General features: G+C 36.0%; 1 protein-coding gene across 4 annotated transcripts in view; it reads right to left on the reverse strand.

Annotated features, from left to right (window-relative positions):
* PNPLA8 (patatin like phospholipase domain containing 8) overlaps positions 1-17,177 on the reverse strand; it is a 55,119-nt gene that overhangs the window by 17,424 nt on the left and 20,518 nt on the right. For all 4 annotated transcript variants that reach the window (XM_070615418.1, XM_070615419.1, XM_070615416.1 and 1 more), the window contains exons 6-9: positions 16,339-16,510; positions 11,355-11,412; positions 9,057-9,251; positions 700-895 (exon numbers count right to left, since the gene is read on the reverse strand). In XM_070615418.1, coding sequence (XP_070471519.1) covers positions 700-895; positions 9,057-9,251; positions 11,355-11,412; positions 16,339-16,510 — 621 coding nt within the window. The remainder of the gene's footprint in view (positions 1-699; positions 896-9,056; positions 9,252-11,354; positions 11,413-16,338; positions 16,511-17,177) is intronic.

A 17,177-nucleotide genomic window follows, 5' to 3' on the forward strand; every position in this document is an offset into this window, starting at 1 on the left:
AAGTGCAGAGGCCCTGAGGCAGACTTCTTAGCAAGTTTGAGGAACAGCAAGAATTAAAGTGTAGCTGGACACACTTTACAGAAGGGGTACATCTTAAAGAGGTGAGGAAGAGATGTATTCAAAGGCTAGGTCTCAGAGGCCTGGGAAATTTCAGCAAATGAGGCTTTTGGATTTTGCTCTAAATGTGATGGGAAGCCTAGAGGGTTTTGAGCTGGGTAAAGATGATTTAATTTACATTTTACGAGGACCACTTTGGTCTTTACATGAAGACTAGATTATAGGTGCAGCAAGAGTGGAAGTGATGACATGCTAATTCCAGTCTGTCTCCGCCTTCCTAAATAATGTAACACCATAAGTACGCTCATTCTCTCACTGTTACCACGTTTTTATCTGAACCAACCTGACTCCTTCTCTTTTTCCTGTTTCTCGACTGGCTTAAGAGTCTCCAGCCAAGTGTCTGTGCTACCCCTGCTTTAGATACTTCTCCAACTGTAAGGAGGCAGTGGCAGCACCAGCTTCCAGACAGAGTCTCTACTCCAGGGTCACTCAGAAGAAATGGGTGAGGAGAAATGGGAACAAGACACTGGATCCCATGTGCTTCCCTCCAACACCGACGTATGTACTCTTTTGCATTTAGCATCAGCATATTCTACCAAAAGCTGAATTCTACAAGTTAGAGCAGCAAACAGACAGACTAACCTTCCGTATCTGTAGCGCTGTTGATAACATTCGACAGCTTGGTCTTCAAGCTTGTGTATGTCACGGCATTTCTCACGTCGCTCTCATACCGCCCAGTGCCCAGGGATACAATGCACTCCAAGGGGACGTCTGGCCAAAGACATTTACACTCGTGCATTGCTAATGCTGAAGGGTTATTCAGGAGCAAACCGCCATCCTGCCAAACGTAAGTCAAGAACATACAGTAGAGAACTCTTAAAAATGAAATTCCATTCTACAAATTTGAAAACAAAACTTCTATCTTAAACAATTTGAAATTTACTCAGGGAGAGCTGAACTATGTAATAAATTGAACAAATTATTTAAAAACAATAGGTTCTTCAAAGTGATTTTATTTTATATACTACAGCTGCAAAAAAAGTCATGTGGAAACGCGCTGGCTGCACTGACCTTAAGCTTTCCTTTCCTATTATGAAAGTTTTTGAACTTCTTCATGGATTGCTTTGCATATTTTGCTCAAAACTACTGAAATAAACTAAATTACATTTTAAAGATATATTATCCTTGTTTAGAGGTTTAATATAGATTCTATATAAAACCTAACAAAAGAACTGTGGTTTTACCAAACAATTGAAACTAGTTTTTTCACAAGTCAAATCATAACCAAATTAATGAAACTAATTTAAGTTGAAACTTCATTAACAATACAATTTCAAAGTCTCACATTCATTATAATGCAGATATAACCTAAACAAAGTAGGCAGACTTTATGAATCTAAGCATTTATCAATAATCAATGTTATTTTGAAGAATTCAAAAAGAAGGGTAAAATATGCTGCTAAGAGTACTGTAAAAGGCAGTAGAATAAAGTATATAAGCAGTCTCACAATAATTTCTGATAAAGACCGAAAGAAAGAAATGCAGCCACCCAACCTCTAGTGAGGTAATAATATGACTGTCCTTTTACAAAATTCATGAATTAAAGGATCAAAGAGACTCCTCCCAAGTAGTTTCCTTTCCTTGTAGAAAATCATCGACTCTGCACCTCCACCACTGTCAGTAGTAGTGTGCCCTGGCTTGAAGGCCCCATTTAAAACACCTGCAGAATTTTGCCCTGCTAATGAAGTATACTATTGTTACTAAAATTTCTCGTGGAAAGTGAAGGAGAAACGCCCCTCACCTTCTTGTGAGTTTATGCTCAGTTATTTTAGGGGTAGGAGTAGTATTTACTTTATAAGTCACAGATAATGATAACTCTTCATTTTAAGCATTACCAAAACAACTTCCTCAAAAACACATATCTCAAATAACACTCTCGTTGAATGAATGAGAATACACTAGAAGGCAGAAATACAGAAATATCCCAAAATGCTAATCACACTTCCCAGAGAAAGCTTATTGGCTCTTTAGTTATGGAATAGCCAGTCTACGGCTAATGGTCCTGTATCATGGCTTATGTCATTCATGCCCAATGTACAGCTTTATGACATCTTTGGGATAACAGGGATACACAGGGCTGTGTGGACTCTCAGAGAATCTATTTTGTCACATGTCTTCACTGCTTGCTCTATTCTCCACTTTAGAGTGGGTTGTTTGCTGCCACTTCCAGCTCAATCTCTACCTGCCCCTGAGTGGCCAATCTCCACCACTCTCCAACTACATCTCTTCAAAAGAATGTGTCTTATGTTTCCACATTTATGACTTTCCCGAGAAAAGGCTGTCCTTTTAAAAGACATTTCTTGTCAACAGGGGCATATTCATTCATAGATCCATCACATCTCAGGTCTTTGGCTCTTTTCACAGATGTCCCTCTGTGGCTGAGACGTGCTTAAGTTGGGAATGTCTCTGTAACGTGAAGCTTGCAGAAAGCTGGTCTGTGAATGGCGTCAGGTTTGGGATAGGGAAAGATGGGGAGTGGGGAGGGTTGAGTTCACCTCCTTTGCCGCCTGACTGGCAGGAGGCATCCTAAGAACAGGGAAGCCTCTCTCCCCTGTCGAGGCTCAGGAAAAGGGAGGGATTTGTCAGGAGCAGAACGAGGACACAGCGGCACACATGCTGGCATTGTACTTGTCTTTACTACGGATTCAACAGGCTTAATTTTCAGTATCCATCTCAGTAAGAGAGTTAAGCGCTATAGCAATGTAGCTAAATCATTCCTAAACTGAAAGCAGCAAGGCAGAGGACATACCCAAAAACCAGAATCCTAAACAAAACATAGCAAAGCGCAAGTTAAGACTGTTGAGAAGTAAGCCTTCTCTCACACCAGGGAGACTGTGCAGTTCATTCATCAAAAACTTGAATGTCCATCTACTCCTTGCCAGGCCAAAAAGCATGTAGTGACCAGTTTTGGGGACTGCTACCCTCGTGTGCGCTGAGTTTGAAGCAGATGAACTGAGACTATATGTGCTGGAACTGATCCCCAGGGAGGGTGGGACAAGTTTTTAGAGCCACTAGGCCCACTTTCCTCAAAGAACCAGTAGAGGCTAAATTCACAAGTCATTCTAAACTCCACCGTGTCTTCCCTCCCACAATGGCATTCAATTCTCTGAGCTTCCGTGCCGCTGACACAGTCCTCCCCTCCTCCCCAACATCCTAAACCCTTGCACTGTGCTCTATGGAATCGTTCCACAGTTAAAGTTCCACCGTAATCTCACCTTCTTCTAAATGCTGTCTTCTTCTGTGACTTAGCAGAAATGTGGCTCTTCCCTGATATCACTTCCTAGGTTGTTGTTGATGCTTCCATACCTTATACCCCTTAGTGGTTAGGAGGAGGAATGGTGTCTTATTTGTTCGTTAGTGTTCCTTCTAGACCCTTATTAGTCCCAATCCACTTGGAAAATGCATATTCTTTAGAGGCTCGGCTATTCAGTTCCACCACCAGGTCCTCACCACTGTTGTCAACTATCAACTTCCAGCCACTCCTCCTCATTCAACAAATTAGTCAGCACCTGGCTCACAGGCTTCTTTCTAACCTGTGCAGAAAGGGGGAGAAACTCTTCACATTACCCCATGTGACTTCACATCTTTACAACACCTTGGATTTTCAGTTCTTCATGACTCTTCTCTTCAAAAGCTATTCTTTCATCTAATCTCCAAGGTCACACATTAGATCTTGTTCTCAAAATAAATGGAATAATTCAGTACATAGTCTTTTGAGTCTGGTTTCTTTCACCTAGCATAATGCTTCTGAGATCCAACCACATCATTGCACATATCAGTAATTCATTCCCTTTTATTGCTGAGTAGTATTTCATCATTCAGATGTATCACAGTTTGTTTATCCATTCACTAGGTGGAAGGCACTACTTTTAAACTTAGCTATCTTTATATATCTGTTGAAAGTCATAAATTGGCTAGGTATTTGTATTGTTTAACTTTGTAAAACTCTACTTAGATTCCTCAAATGTAGGTACTAATAATTATTTCCTAAAGGTTTTATCAAGTATAAATTTTAATTTAATTCTTTCAGCTTTTTCCCTTGTTTTCCATTAAGAGGACATTAAATAATACCCCTCCCATAATAGAGGAAACATATCTCACTTCTAATTCAGCAAAAAAGTTATCACTTTTATTAAACTATTTTTATCTTAAATTCTATAGTTATACTCTGTGAAACTTCTAATCATCTGGGTACTTTAGAGGAAACACTTCTTTATTATTATAAAAGCCTATAAAGATGGATCAGAACAGACAAAAAGAGGAGAAAACAAGGGGCAAACAAGGTTTAGCAAGAATTGGTAATAGGAGAATCAATCCCAAACCAAAAAGTTGCCAGTATCCAGTGGTTTTAATAGCCATGCTTCAAAGTAAATTCCTCTTCCTTAAACTTTACCTACATTTCATCAAAAAAGTGCAGAAGTTAAGACTTTTGATACTCACTCTCCCCAGGGGTGAGGCATACCGTCTCGTAAGCTCTCTTACAGTCAGCCTACTCTTGTCAGATGCCTCTTCCGTCAGTAAGTCATTAGGCTAACGTGATGTCTATGGTCCTTCCTGCAGCCTCTTCATTCATTTAAGTTCATATTCATAGCTATTTATTTATTGTGTACTTGGTATTTGACAGGCACACTGCTAGGTGCTGAGGTAAAGAGACTTGAAAAGTGAATTGACAGAATAACTTGCTACTCATCTCTTAGAGGTACACACAGGATTGTGTTTCAAGTGCAGCACATCGTGCATGTACTTAATAACCTAAGATTTAGATGCTTTTTATGCATATTTAATCATTTCAAATCATAACTCAGGATACCTACCAGAAAATAACCAGTGGACAATGTGAATGCCTCCTAGTCATCTCATCTCAGCTTCTTATTCTTTTAGGGTTTTCATAAAAAATTTTTTATTATGATAAAATATATATAACAAAAAATTGATCCTTTTAACCATTTTTAAGTTACAATTCAGTGGCATTAATTACATTCAGAATGTTTTACAACCATCACCACTATCTATTTCCAAAACGTTTTTATCAGTCCAAACAGAAACTCTGTACCCATTAAGCAATCACTCCCTTGCTCCCCTCCTCATCCTGTTTCCATCCTAAGCAATTATTCATTCTTTGTGCCTCAACTCACATGGGAACTTCTCTGTAAGACCAATCCTGACAGAATAAACCACATCTTCTGTACCATCTCTTAACCCTGTATATATTTTTATTATTGAAATATCTTCTCATTCTATAACTGTTAAATTCTTCTAGTTTGAGCTATTTGAGGGTAGAATCCAGGAAACACAAACAATATGCCAACGATTATTAAAAACCTTTACATTCTTCCCAGCTAACACAGTGCCTGGTGCCGAGTAAACACTCACTACATTTTTGTCCAGTTATGAAAATTATTAGTTGTGGCCTGGCACAGGCATAATTTGGCAGGTGCTGGGCAGGCTCTTTCTGCTAAAAACACTCTTTATCTGGAATATTTATATGAAATATCATAACTCCTTCTAGGTTAATGTATTCTGACTTGTGAATATAACCTTTTAAAATGTAAATAAGGCCTAAGAGAAATAATATATTAGAATCTGTCATCAAAACCTTTAGTGAGAACTAATTTATCAGGCTCTTTCTCCAAAGACAGAGAATGAATGATTTAACTTTGGAGATGAAGATGGAAAAAGAAAGAAGGAATATGCATATGCCAAAAACTCATCAAATCGTATACATCAAATATGTGCATTTTTTCTGTATACCAATTATATCTCAATGAGCTGTTAAAAAGAGAAAGAGAGAAAAGGGATAATTTTGTATAAAAAATACTATTTCAAGATAAGTATGATGCTACTTGGGTGAGAAGGGAGAAGTAATATACTGGAAGCTACTCAAAAAGAAGTCTTCCCATTTTATAATTTTCTAGGACATGCAAGAAACCTTGAAAATACGGTCATAATATTCTTCTCTTTATAGTCAAAGGCAAATGAAATCTACCCATCTACATACTCATACCTCTTATTATAGCATTATTTTCAATAACTGCTCAAATAAAACATTAACCTATAATTTATACTCTACCTGATTCCAAAAAGGTTATGAAGTAACTTACATTAAAACATATGTCAGACGTTACAGTTAAAAGGGATTTTAAAAATGAGACTGGAAATAACTGAATATAATTATTCAAAGAACTTAGGATAAGAGGATTGTAATTAAGTACCATATTACTTTTTTTTTAAAATAAAGATTGTTTTCACATGTTTTACAGCTCTTGAGTTAATAATGTGAGCCCAAACTCCAGACATTTATCACACACCGGGTTTTACTAGCTCACAATGCAAGCGGAAGATTGGGGAAGGGATTGCGAGATTAACTTCACGCCTGGATTTTTCTTCTGCCCTTTTCTGCCTTTAGGAGCCCTTCTCCTTTAACTGTCTCTGGTTGATGATCAGTTAAGCACAGTGATTACAGTTGGGTTTGATGACAGACCAGCACTCTGAAAAATATTGTGGAATCCTGAGCTGTGGGGCAAAAGAGACTAGACAATCCACACTGTGTCACTGTCGCCAGCAAAGGAGAAGTCAGCTACTCTTTTTTTTTTTTACAGTGGAATTTACTTTTTTTTTTTCATTTTTTTCATTTGTTTGTTTATTTTCAGATGTACATCATAATATATTTGGAATTCTGTATAGATTACATCATGTTCACCACCCAAAAACTAACTATAGTCCATCCCCTTAAGTAACATATTTTAGTTGTAAACTTCTGGGCAACTTCTGAAGGGCTGGAAAAGAACTTTGCCTGAATCTCTTCTTTGTTCAAGCAATCAAGATCATTCACACTTTAAAATATTCTTATCAATCTTTCACAATGTTTTTTGAGGAGAAAAATATCTCATTTCTTCCTCAAGTATTGGAAGAGAATATGCAATAAGGAAAATGTTTACTTAGAGTTTGCTTAGACTCCAGGTTCATTTGAATATTCTTATTAAAGTTGATGTGCCAATCTTTCTGGAGTCAAATCACTGATTTACATGAAAGTATATTCTCCGCACATGTGGTTATATGCTTTACATAAAATTTATATAAGAAGTTATTTTAATCTGTAGCTCAAGCTTAGTTCAAAGATTATGATCACCAATATAAAAATGGCTAAACATGAAAAGAAACAACACTAGTCTATCCGAACAGAAAAAGAACCACCGAATTACCTTGATTGTTACGTGTATTCTACAGGACTGAATTAAACCTTAGAACTACTTCCTCTTAGATAAAAAAAAAAGAGCAAATGAGATAACTTCTTTCCAAGTCTGGGAACACATGGTCCTGAACTGCAGTAACATCATTTGAGACTTTCACTAATATTTGGCATAACTACAATTTGAAGCATGACAAGCATCTTAGTTATGTTATAAACCTTAACTATTATATTTTGAATACATTGTTTAAGTTATTTCTCCATTTACAACATGTGAGAATACTATAAGAATATGGAGAAACAGTTGTTAAAACAAGCAAGCTACATATTAAAATAAAAATCTTATTTTGACTGATCCTGTCCTGAAATCCATGTTAGAAAGACTCTACAGCTAGCACTTTCTGTCCTGAGGGGGTGGAGGAGAGAAGGGAAAGGCGAGAAGGGGAAGTGCCTTACATAATTCAACAATGACTGATTTGGCAAAGTACGAAATAGTCTGAATTGACTCCAAAGACAAAAGAAATCCTCTTTTAATCTCTTAACTACAAAGATTATAACATCACTTCCAGAAAGACAAAGCACATGGGACAGCTGACCGTAACATTTTAAAATATATCTAAGCTACTACACAAAAACATAGGAGAAAAAAAATTGATAAAAATGATTTAGTATTATAACACTGACATTATTAAAATCAAAAATTAAATTATAAATTAAACTTACATGGCTGCTACGTAGTTTAGATTGATACCTAAAAATCTCTGTCAAGACAGTTTTTTTGTCAACGTATATGTGAATACCAAATAAATAGAGCACACATACTTCAGTGACTAGAGAGGAAAGTTAAGGTTATGGATTCCATCAAATGAGATGGATTTTAAGTGGAATATCATATAAAAATCATGCATATATAAAATACACATATTTTGGAATTATCAGTTCAAAAGCCTTATTGACTTTTTTTTATCATTTATTTAAAGTTATGATATAAGTTAATATAAGTTATTCTGTAAATAGTGGGAAAAACTTGACAGAGAAAAAATTTACAATAAACAGATGAGTCTATACAACACAAAAAGTATAAATTACCAGAAATACTCAACTTTATAGATCATTTAGCCATAAACTTAAAAATAGTTACAGATAGCATCCTAACTCCATCACATAACAGTTGTGACCCTAGCCCAGTTACTTAACCTTTCTTAAGACTCCAACTTCTCATTTGTAAAGTGGAAATAACTCTGTCAACCTCCTAAGCAGCAACGATTAAATGAGATAATAGATGCAAAGGCCTACATAGGTGCCTGGCACACAGCTAACTTAACAAGTGTTTACAACTATTATTTTATTATACCCTCTCCTTCAAAATACGTCCGCCAAAACTGTCAAACAGACTGGGTTCTGCATTTTTAGTGACTGCGTTTCATTTTTAATTTTTATCACATTTGGAAAGCCAATCATACATACCACTTCATTTTTCCATCAACAAAATTATCATAATTGGCAATGAATCACATTATATAAAATACAAAATGAATCTTTCCTAAAATATGCTCAAGCCAAAAAGCTTGCTAATTAAAAAAAAAAAACAACAAATAAAAACATCTTGTCCTGTACATCTTTTGCCACATGGAGATATGAAGAAGAAAGTCTCCTTGGTTGGTCCCTCTGTAAGTTCAGTGACATTTAATAAGAGCTGATTCTTTTTAACCACATTAATTTAAAAAGAGAAGCCATACAGTCAACTTACTTGATGAAGATCATTGCCCAGTGCATACTCTTCAAAGTAGCCTGGCGCAGCGGAGGAGGCTCTAATGGCTTGCCACATTTTATACTGACAGCCTCCCAAATAGTGAGAGTTGATACCAGGAAAATGACCATAGTTTCTGAACACAAAAGCTTTCGGCGTTATCCCTCTGTTGACTATGGTACTTACGGCAGCTACCTAATGAATTAAAAAATGAACAATACCCATTGTAAGCAGCAATATTTGGGATTTGCAAAAATTAAATATTTAGTACTATGAATGAACAACCTACAACTCTATCCATCAGGATAAATGTGTAGCATAACTATAATGTTAAGCAAAGGGAACAAGATCTTTTTAAATAGGTATTTCTTTATGGCAAAATAGATACAAGAACTGAGAATTTTGAGAAATGTCTTATAAGACAGAGGTAAATACAAGATATTTTTGACTGTATGATAAGCTATTTAAAAGGACATTCAAGAAGGCATAAATTTGCAGACCTTTATATAATAATTGATACAGCAGTAGTAGGAATGAATAAAAATCATTTAAAGATGAATAAATACACTATTTTCATAATATTATTTACAAAGTAGTCTTTTTCTGTGCTCTTTGAAAGCATTATGACTTTAGTAACTGACATGCCAACACTACACAAACTCTCAAGGTTTTCTGATCACAGTTAATAACTGGCAGCTGGGTAGTTTCTTTTTTACTAAAAACCTAATGCTGATCACCCTCGGTCTCAGATATTGATGTCAGTTGAATTTATGTAAAATGTGCTGTATTTGTTAACGATCTGCAATATAAACTTAAGATGAAAGGTATTGATGAAGCCAAAGTTGTTAGGGTCCTGTGCCAAGCCCTCCGGGGACCTGTTTGCTTTGCTATTTTATAAAGCAAAGGTCATATCTCAAATTCCTGTGAGAGATTCAACTGTGTCTCGGAGCCACTGTAGGTAAGAGTTGGCCATACACTAAAATCCAGAGGGTCTTTCTGTTAATTGGTCCAAAGACAGGCTGAATTAAGAAATGCAAGGGTCGTTGCTCCTATTTATCATGAATGAATTACTTTTTCAGGTGGCTAATGGTCTCCACACCCACCCTATTCTTCTATTTAAAGTTGGCAACTCCCACAGTTTCAAAATAAACAAATAAGAAGCCCTGAAGATACAGGGGAACAAACAGGTGTGGAGTACATCCAACAGTGTTCTCCGAAAGAGCCATGTGCATCTCATTATCATGGCCTCGAAGGCCCTGCCTGGTCACCCACTCCAGCCTCATGTCACGCACTGTCCTCAGAGGCTCAGGCCCCAGTCTTCAGGAACTCTTCCAGTTCCTCCATTTCACCACAACTCCTCCTGCACAGGTCATCTTTTTGCCAGGAACCCTCCTACTCATCAGCCTTCACACTGAGATCTCAACTCTCATTTCCTTAGAGTAGCCTTCCTTCATGTCCTGGTACAGGTATACTTTCAGAGAACTGTTTCTGTGCCCCACAGCACGCATTTCAGGGAAACCACATCTCACGTGTGGGGTTATCTGATTAATGCCTACTTTGCCCTACTGAACTATAAGCTCCATGTCTGCATTTACTCACTGAGGTGTCCGACGTGCCTAGCACAGTGCTGGCATGCTGGGTACATAATTAACATCTAAAGAAGGAATGAAAATATGAACAAGCAAGAATCAAAGAGCAATAGAAGAAGCTGTATTTGATTCTTCATGGTTACACCTTGTCATCCAGGAATAAATATAAGCCACATGGGATTCCTAAGTACATAAATCCTATTCCTTAATCAAGTTATATTAAAGAACACAGAACTCAAGCAATATTCAGATTATTGGGTTTCAAACAAAATAAATAAACAGAGAAGCCACATTAAGGCATACCCTAGTGACATTAACATTTCTAAAACTGGGATTTCATTCGTGCGTTAATTTAATATATGTCTAAAAGGCACATATAACTTCTTTTAAAAAATCTAAGGGACGAAATGCCACAATTTTCCTTAAATCACTAGATTTGATTAGCTCTTATAATAAAATAATTCTTTCTTATTTTTAGTCCCAGAGTTTCACGTTCTTAAACTTTTGCTATATTTCTATTGAATATAGAAAAAACCTAATGATCACATCCTATATCTTCATAGAATGACCCAGTATATAAGGAATCAATATTATCTATTCAAGGAGGTTCCTAAGAAATTTTTCCCTGAATAAAGGGCCTTCAGAGTAAGTGCTTTCACCTGACCTTCAATTCCAACTAGGTGTTATATTGAAGAGACTCTAAACTTACCTTAGGACATGTGGGGTTTCTTGCTGTTTCAATCATTAGTGAAGATCCCATTCTATCCCTTTATTAAAGGAGAAGAATTAAATTACATCAAAATGATTTTATCTCCTAACATCAGGGAACACACACTACGCAATTACTGTTTGCTCTTGGCTTTGTCAAAGTGCTATGAGGGACGAAAAAGAAGTCTAAGAATCTCCTCTAGGAGCCTTGTACAGTCATGTGTTGCTTAACAACAGGGATATGTTCTGAGGAACGCCTCATTAGGCAATTTTGTCGTTGTGCAAACATCACAGAGTGTAGTGACACAAACTTAGACGGTATAGCCTACTACACACCTAGGCTATACACAACTAGGCTATACGGTAGTAATCTTCTAGGACCACCATCATATGTAAACAGTCCGTCGTTGACTGAAACGTCACTATGCAGCACATGGCTGTAATCCAATTAATGCACATGAAACAATATGTAGTTAGTTATTAACTTCTGATTCAAACTGCGAGTATCTACAGTTCTTGGGGTGGACGGGGAATCAACACAGGCTGTGGCAGCAGGGACAGATGCACGGAGGTATAGCTTGACAAGGACACCAAAAGATGGCAAGACACCACACTCAAAGCCAGGACATTTACAGGATACAGGCGCAGAGGCAGAATAAATCTGTTGTTTTCAGGGTCCTCCTGACAGGATAAAGGAGATGTGTTGGGATAAGACTGCAAAAGTATAGGCAGACTAGTCAGAGAGTCATCCAACAACCAGATCAGGACATTTTCTCTTTAAACTTGTTTCAGCAATACAGAGCCAATATCATCCTCCAAAAAGGCTTTTTAAATCATCTGAGTTGGCATTTGAATTACTGCAACATTACAGAAATTGTTCTTGGGCAGCAATTTCCACAATTCCACAATAAGACAGGAATTTTATTTGAGTGCAGATTTTTCCATACTTAAAAATTATGCATTTTCCCCCATATTGAATATAAAAGACGATTTTTTTTACCAACCTGCCTCAATAAGAAAAAATTTTTCTAAAGACATTTTCCACACAGTACTCACATTCCTCAACAGAATCTGAGTGAATTTCAAATAAGGCAGAATTTACAAATTAAGTAGTGATCTACCCTTTACAATCTTTTACAAATATCAATGTAAAATACTTGTTAAAGAGGAGAAGATCTTTCTTTCTCAACCTGATCTATATGTTTCTTTTGCACGAAGATCAATGCAATTTTATTCTCCTAAGGGTCTTGCACTTTATCTTTTCATAGAAATCTTGCTGTAAAATTGGGACAGAATTCCTGGGAGCATGCTGCTTTCCCACAAGCAAAGTTCACATTTATTTTTTGTTTAAAGTTTGATTTTAAAAACAGAATTAAAATGCTTTAGTGAATTAAATTTAGAAATACAAATTCAAAGAGAAAGTCAGGAACATTAATTGCTTATTGAAAAGAGACGTCAAAATAGCAAAAAATTCTTAACACTCCTAGCTTGTACTGAAGCTATAATTAAAAAGTGTCCCTAAAATAACACAAAATCATTATCACAGAAAAATACATAAAAATGCCCTCAATAAACAATGAGCCTGGGTTTGAACGGCTTCCGTCAATGGGACATCAGCAAACACGCCATCAAACTGAGGCTTGCTAACTACTTATGCCCTGGGAACTGCCCTCGTGGAACTCTGAGACCGCCAGGATGGGAGGCAGTCCAGGACGAGAATGACTATGTGGAGAGGAGACCAGCTGTCCCAGACACCTCGGCTGAGCTGCCAGCTGCCAGCAGCCATGTGAGTGAGTTTAGACGAGAACAGAAAAAACGCCCAGTCAAACCACAGAATCATGACACTAAACCATCGTTGTTTTAAACCTCTAACTTTGGAGTGGTTTGTTTTACAGCAAAGGCTGAGTAGAAAAGTAGGGAAAGAAAAAAACAACTAACCATACTTAGGAAGTTTATCAATGCTCTGATTAAAAATGAGGAAGCTTTTGAAGGAGCACCAGTAAAACAGCAACATGCAAATACATGAAGATAGTCTAATGAGTAACAAAAGGAAAAAAATATTTCATAGCAGAGAGACTAGTTTTACTGTAAATTTTCAAAGCTTCATTAAAAAATCTTACCAGTATTATGATTTTATGATTTCATGAGAACTGATACGAACTCTTTTTTTCTAACAGACACAAAAGAAGACCCGAAAATAAGCAAGATACACATCAATGGATGGAAGATTACTCAACTGGAAAACTGTCAATATTACACGAAAGAACTGCTATCTTTCCTGTAGTTTCAATCAAAACATCAGTGGGGTTTTTTCTTATGTGATAAAAAGTAACCTAAGATTTACTTCAGAGATTAAAAAGAAAATGGCGAACAGAATTGTGACTAGGAGAAAGGACTTGATATATCAATACAAAAACATTACGAAACGCTCAATAACTAAACAAAGAATTTGGACAAAAATTTAAAAAATCAATATAGAAAAACAAAAACTTGGACGCAGACTCAAATGTAGATAATTTAAAATATGATAAAGGTGGTGTTTCAAATCATTAAAAAAAAGAAGGAAAAAGTACTTTGTAAAAGGTACAGGGATGTTTGAATTAATATTTGAGAAAATTAAAGTTTGACCCCCTTACAATACACATCAAAATAAATTTCTGATGACTTAAGAATTAAAAATAAACTTAATTAAACCCGAGAACTAGAAAATAATATAAAGATTTACCTGATTTCAAGGTAGAAAAGACTTTCTAAACATAAAAGCAAAGTTAAAAATGAAAGGAAAAGATTTGACTAAATGAAGATTTTAAACTGCTTTACATTAAAAAAATAGTTAATTAAAAAGCATGTTTTCAACATATAATAAATGGATAATATATTTAAAATATAGTAAAGAATACTCTGATAGGAAAATGAGCAAATACTATGCCCTTGAATGTCACACAAAAAAGAAATATAATAAAAAAAATAAAAAATGTTCAAACTCATCAATAACCAAAGTGATGCAAACTAGAAACGTCATTTTAAAAATAAACTGACAGTTTTAAAAATTAAAATGTTTGGTGTTCCTAAATATCTCGTAACTGGAAATACAATCTGATGCTGGCAGGTAAGTTGGGATAACCATTTTCAAGAACAATTCAGAGAGAGAGATATATATACACACACACACATATACATGTATATCTGGTGATTATTAAAACATGTATACTCTCTGACCCAAAATTTCACTCTAGAAATTTACCCTGAAGATATAATCCGAGATTTAAGTAGAGATATAGGATGTCCATCTAACCTTTATTTTGAACTGTAAAAATATCTAAAGTATCCTTCTTTATCAATAAGGAATTCATTAAATAAAAAATAGTACATCCATAAAATGAGACAGTGAAAAACTATTAAAATATGTCTCAAAAAATATTTAACGACATAGGAAATCTTTTCTTTTTTGCTGGGAAAGAGTCCCTCTGAGCTAACATCTGCTACCTTTCTTTTCTTTTTTCTCCGCAAAGCCCTAGTACGCAGTTGTATATTCTAAGTGTAAGTCCCTCTAGTTCTTCTATGTGAGCCACTGCCACAGCACGGCTACTGATGGACAAATGGTGTGGGTCTACACCTCGGAACTGAACCCGGGCCACTGAAGCAGAGTGCAGTGAACTTTAACTGCTGGGCCATCAGGGCTGGCTCAGGAACCCATTCATGATAAAATGATAAGTGAAAAGGCAGGATACAAAACTACATGTGCCTTATCATTGCAATTTTGTGAAGGGAATAAATACACACTCATGCTCCCCTATGCACAAATACTTATTTATCTGTAAGAAATTCTATAAACAAGTACATTACCGTGTTAATAGTGCTTTTGTTCTTAGTGAAATTATAAGTTATTTTAGTTGTTTTCTTTAGACATTCTCTATTGCCTATATAAAGATTATATTTAAAAGACATCAACAATGACCCAATACTTACGCTTCTTAAACTGACCTATTGATATATTCTAAAATGTGGGCAGAAATGTAAATTTTCCTACCACAGCATTGTTCATAATCACAAGAAATTAGGAACAACATAAATGTCCTAAACATAACTGATTAAGAAAATATGGTATCATCACACTGTGGAATGTAGTGTAGTCTTTACAAATTTGTCAAGAAAATTTAATAAAGTTGGAAAAAAGGGAAAGAATATAAAATTATAACTGTAATATAATTTCCGCTATATAAAATGCATATAGTCGAGGAAAAAACTAGAAGGAAATATATTGCAAGATCTAGCTCTGGATAATAAGATTCTGGGTGATTTTTGTGCGTGTATGTGTGTGAGGAAGATTGGCCCTGAGCTAACATCTGTTGCCAATCTTTCTCTTTCTTGTTTGAGGAAGATTGTCACTGAACTAACACCTGTGCCAGTCTTCCTCTATTTCATGTGGGATGCCTCCACAGCATGGCTTGATGAGCAGTGCTAGGTCTGCACCCAGGATCTGAACCTGCAAACCTCGGGCCACCGAAGCAGAGCATACAAACTTAACCACTACACCACTACACCACGGAGCTGGCCAAGATTGTGGGTGATTTTAAGTTTCTATTTTACGCTTATATTTTTGGAATGTGAGTATAATGGCTTTGTAGCATTTTGGAAAAGAAATGTTTAAAAATTACTAAATGTTTTAGGAGTATATCTGTTAATGACTTGAGAAAGACTAATATGCTAAGTAAAAACAAGAGGATGCAAACATAGTCCACATACAATGTGGTCTCAATTTTTACAAAGGCCCTTTTGCACCTGTACATGCAAATCTCACACACATGAATCCAAGAAAATTGACTAGAATATGATTCACCAAAATTTTAACAGTGGTTATCTCTGATTATTGGGATCAATAATTTAATATTATTCTTTACCTTTTTTCTGCGTTTTTCAAATTATAATATACACATATTGCCTATATAATCAAAACATTTTAAAGAAGAATAATTGTAACTTACTTAAGAATATTTTCCCATGTCTGACTGTCATAAAATGCATGGCTCCAACTCATTTTGACTGTTCCAACAATGACGTTTTGTGAAAACACATCTGATCCTAATTTTCGATAAAGTTCCTCACATTCATCCAGGGGCATATGAAACAAGCCCAACATGAATGCTAATATAGCACCTGAAAGAAAGAATCCTTCGTTTTATCAGCCTTGGCATTACATTACAGTACTAAACACATCTCCTGAATCACAGACCTGCTTCAAGTTCTAGCTTCGACACTTTCTAACTGTTACTTGGACAAACTACTAACCCCTCAGAGCTCCAAGTTCTCCATCTATAATATAAGGAGAATAACAACAACCAAGATTTATAAGGTTCTTATATCAGGATAACACATACACAGGGCTTTACCAGGCCTCAGTAAGGATTAAAGGAATGCTAACAATGATCATGATGATGATGATTTAAAAATATATAAAAATGGGGGCTGGCCCCGTGGCTGAGTGGTTAAGTTCGCGCGCTCCGCTGCAGGCGGCCCAGTGTTTCGTTGGTTCGAATCCTGGGCACGGACATGGCACTGCTCGTCAGACCACGCTGAGGCAGCGTCCCACATGCCACAACTGGAAGAAGCCACAACGAAGAATATGCAACTATGTACCAGGGGGCTTTGGGGAGAAAAAGGAAAAAATAAAATAAAAATAAAAAAAATATATAAAAATGGGTTGTTTTACATTAAATCAAAAAATATATAATTAAGATATTGTCATAGATAACGTGCTTTCTAACCTTAAAAAATTCCTTAGTTTTAGTCACAGAATACAGTATATTTGACATCTTACCAATTC

Source organism: Equus przewalskii, chromosome 4 (genome assembly GCF_037783145.1).
Source record: "Equus przewalskii isolate Varuska chromosome 4, EquPr2, whole genome shotgun sequence".
Lineage (NCBI taxonomy): Eukaryota > Metazoa > Chordata > Mammalia > Perissodactyla > Equidae > Equus > Equus przewalskii.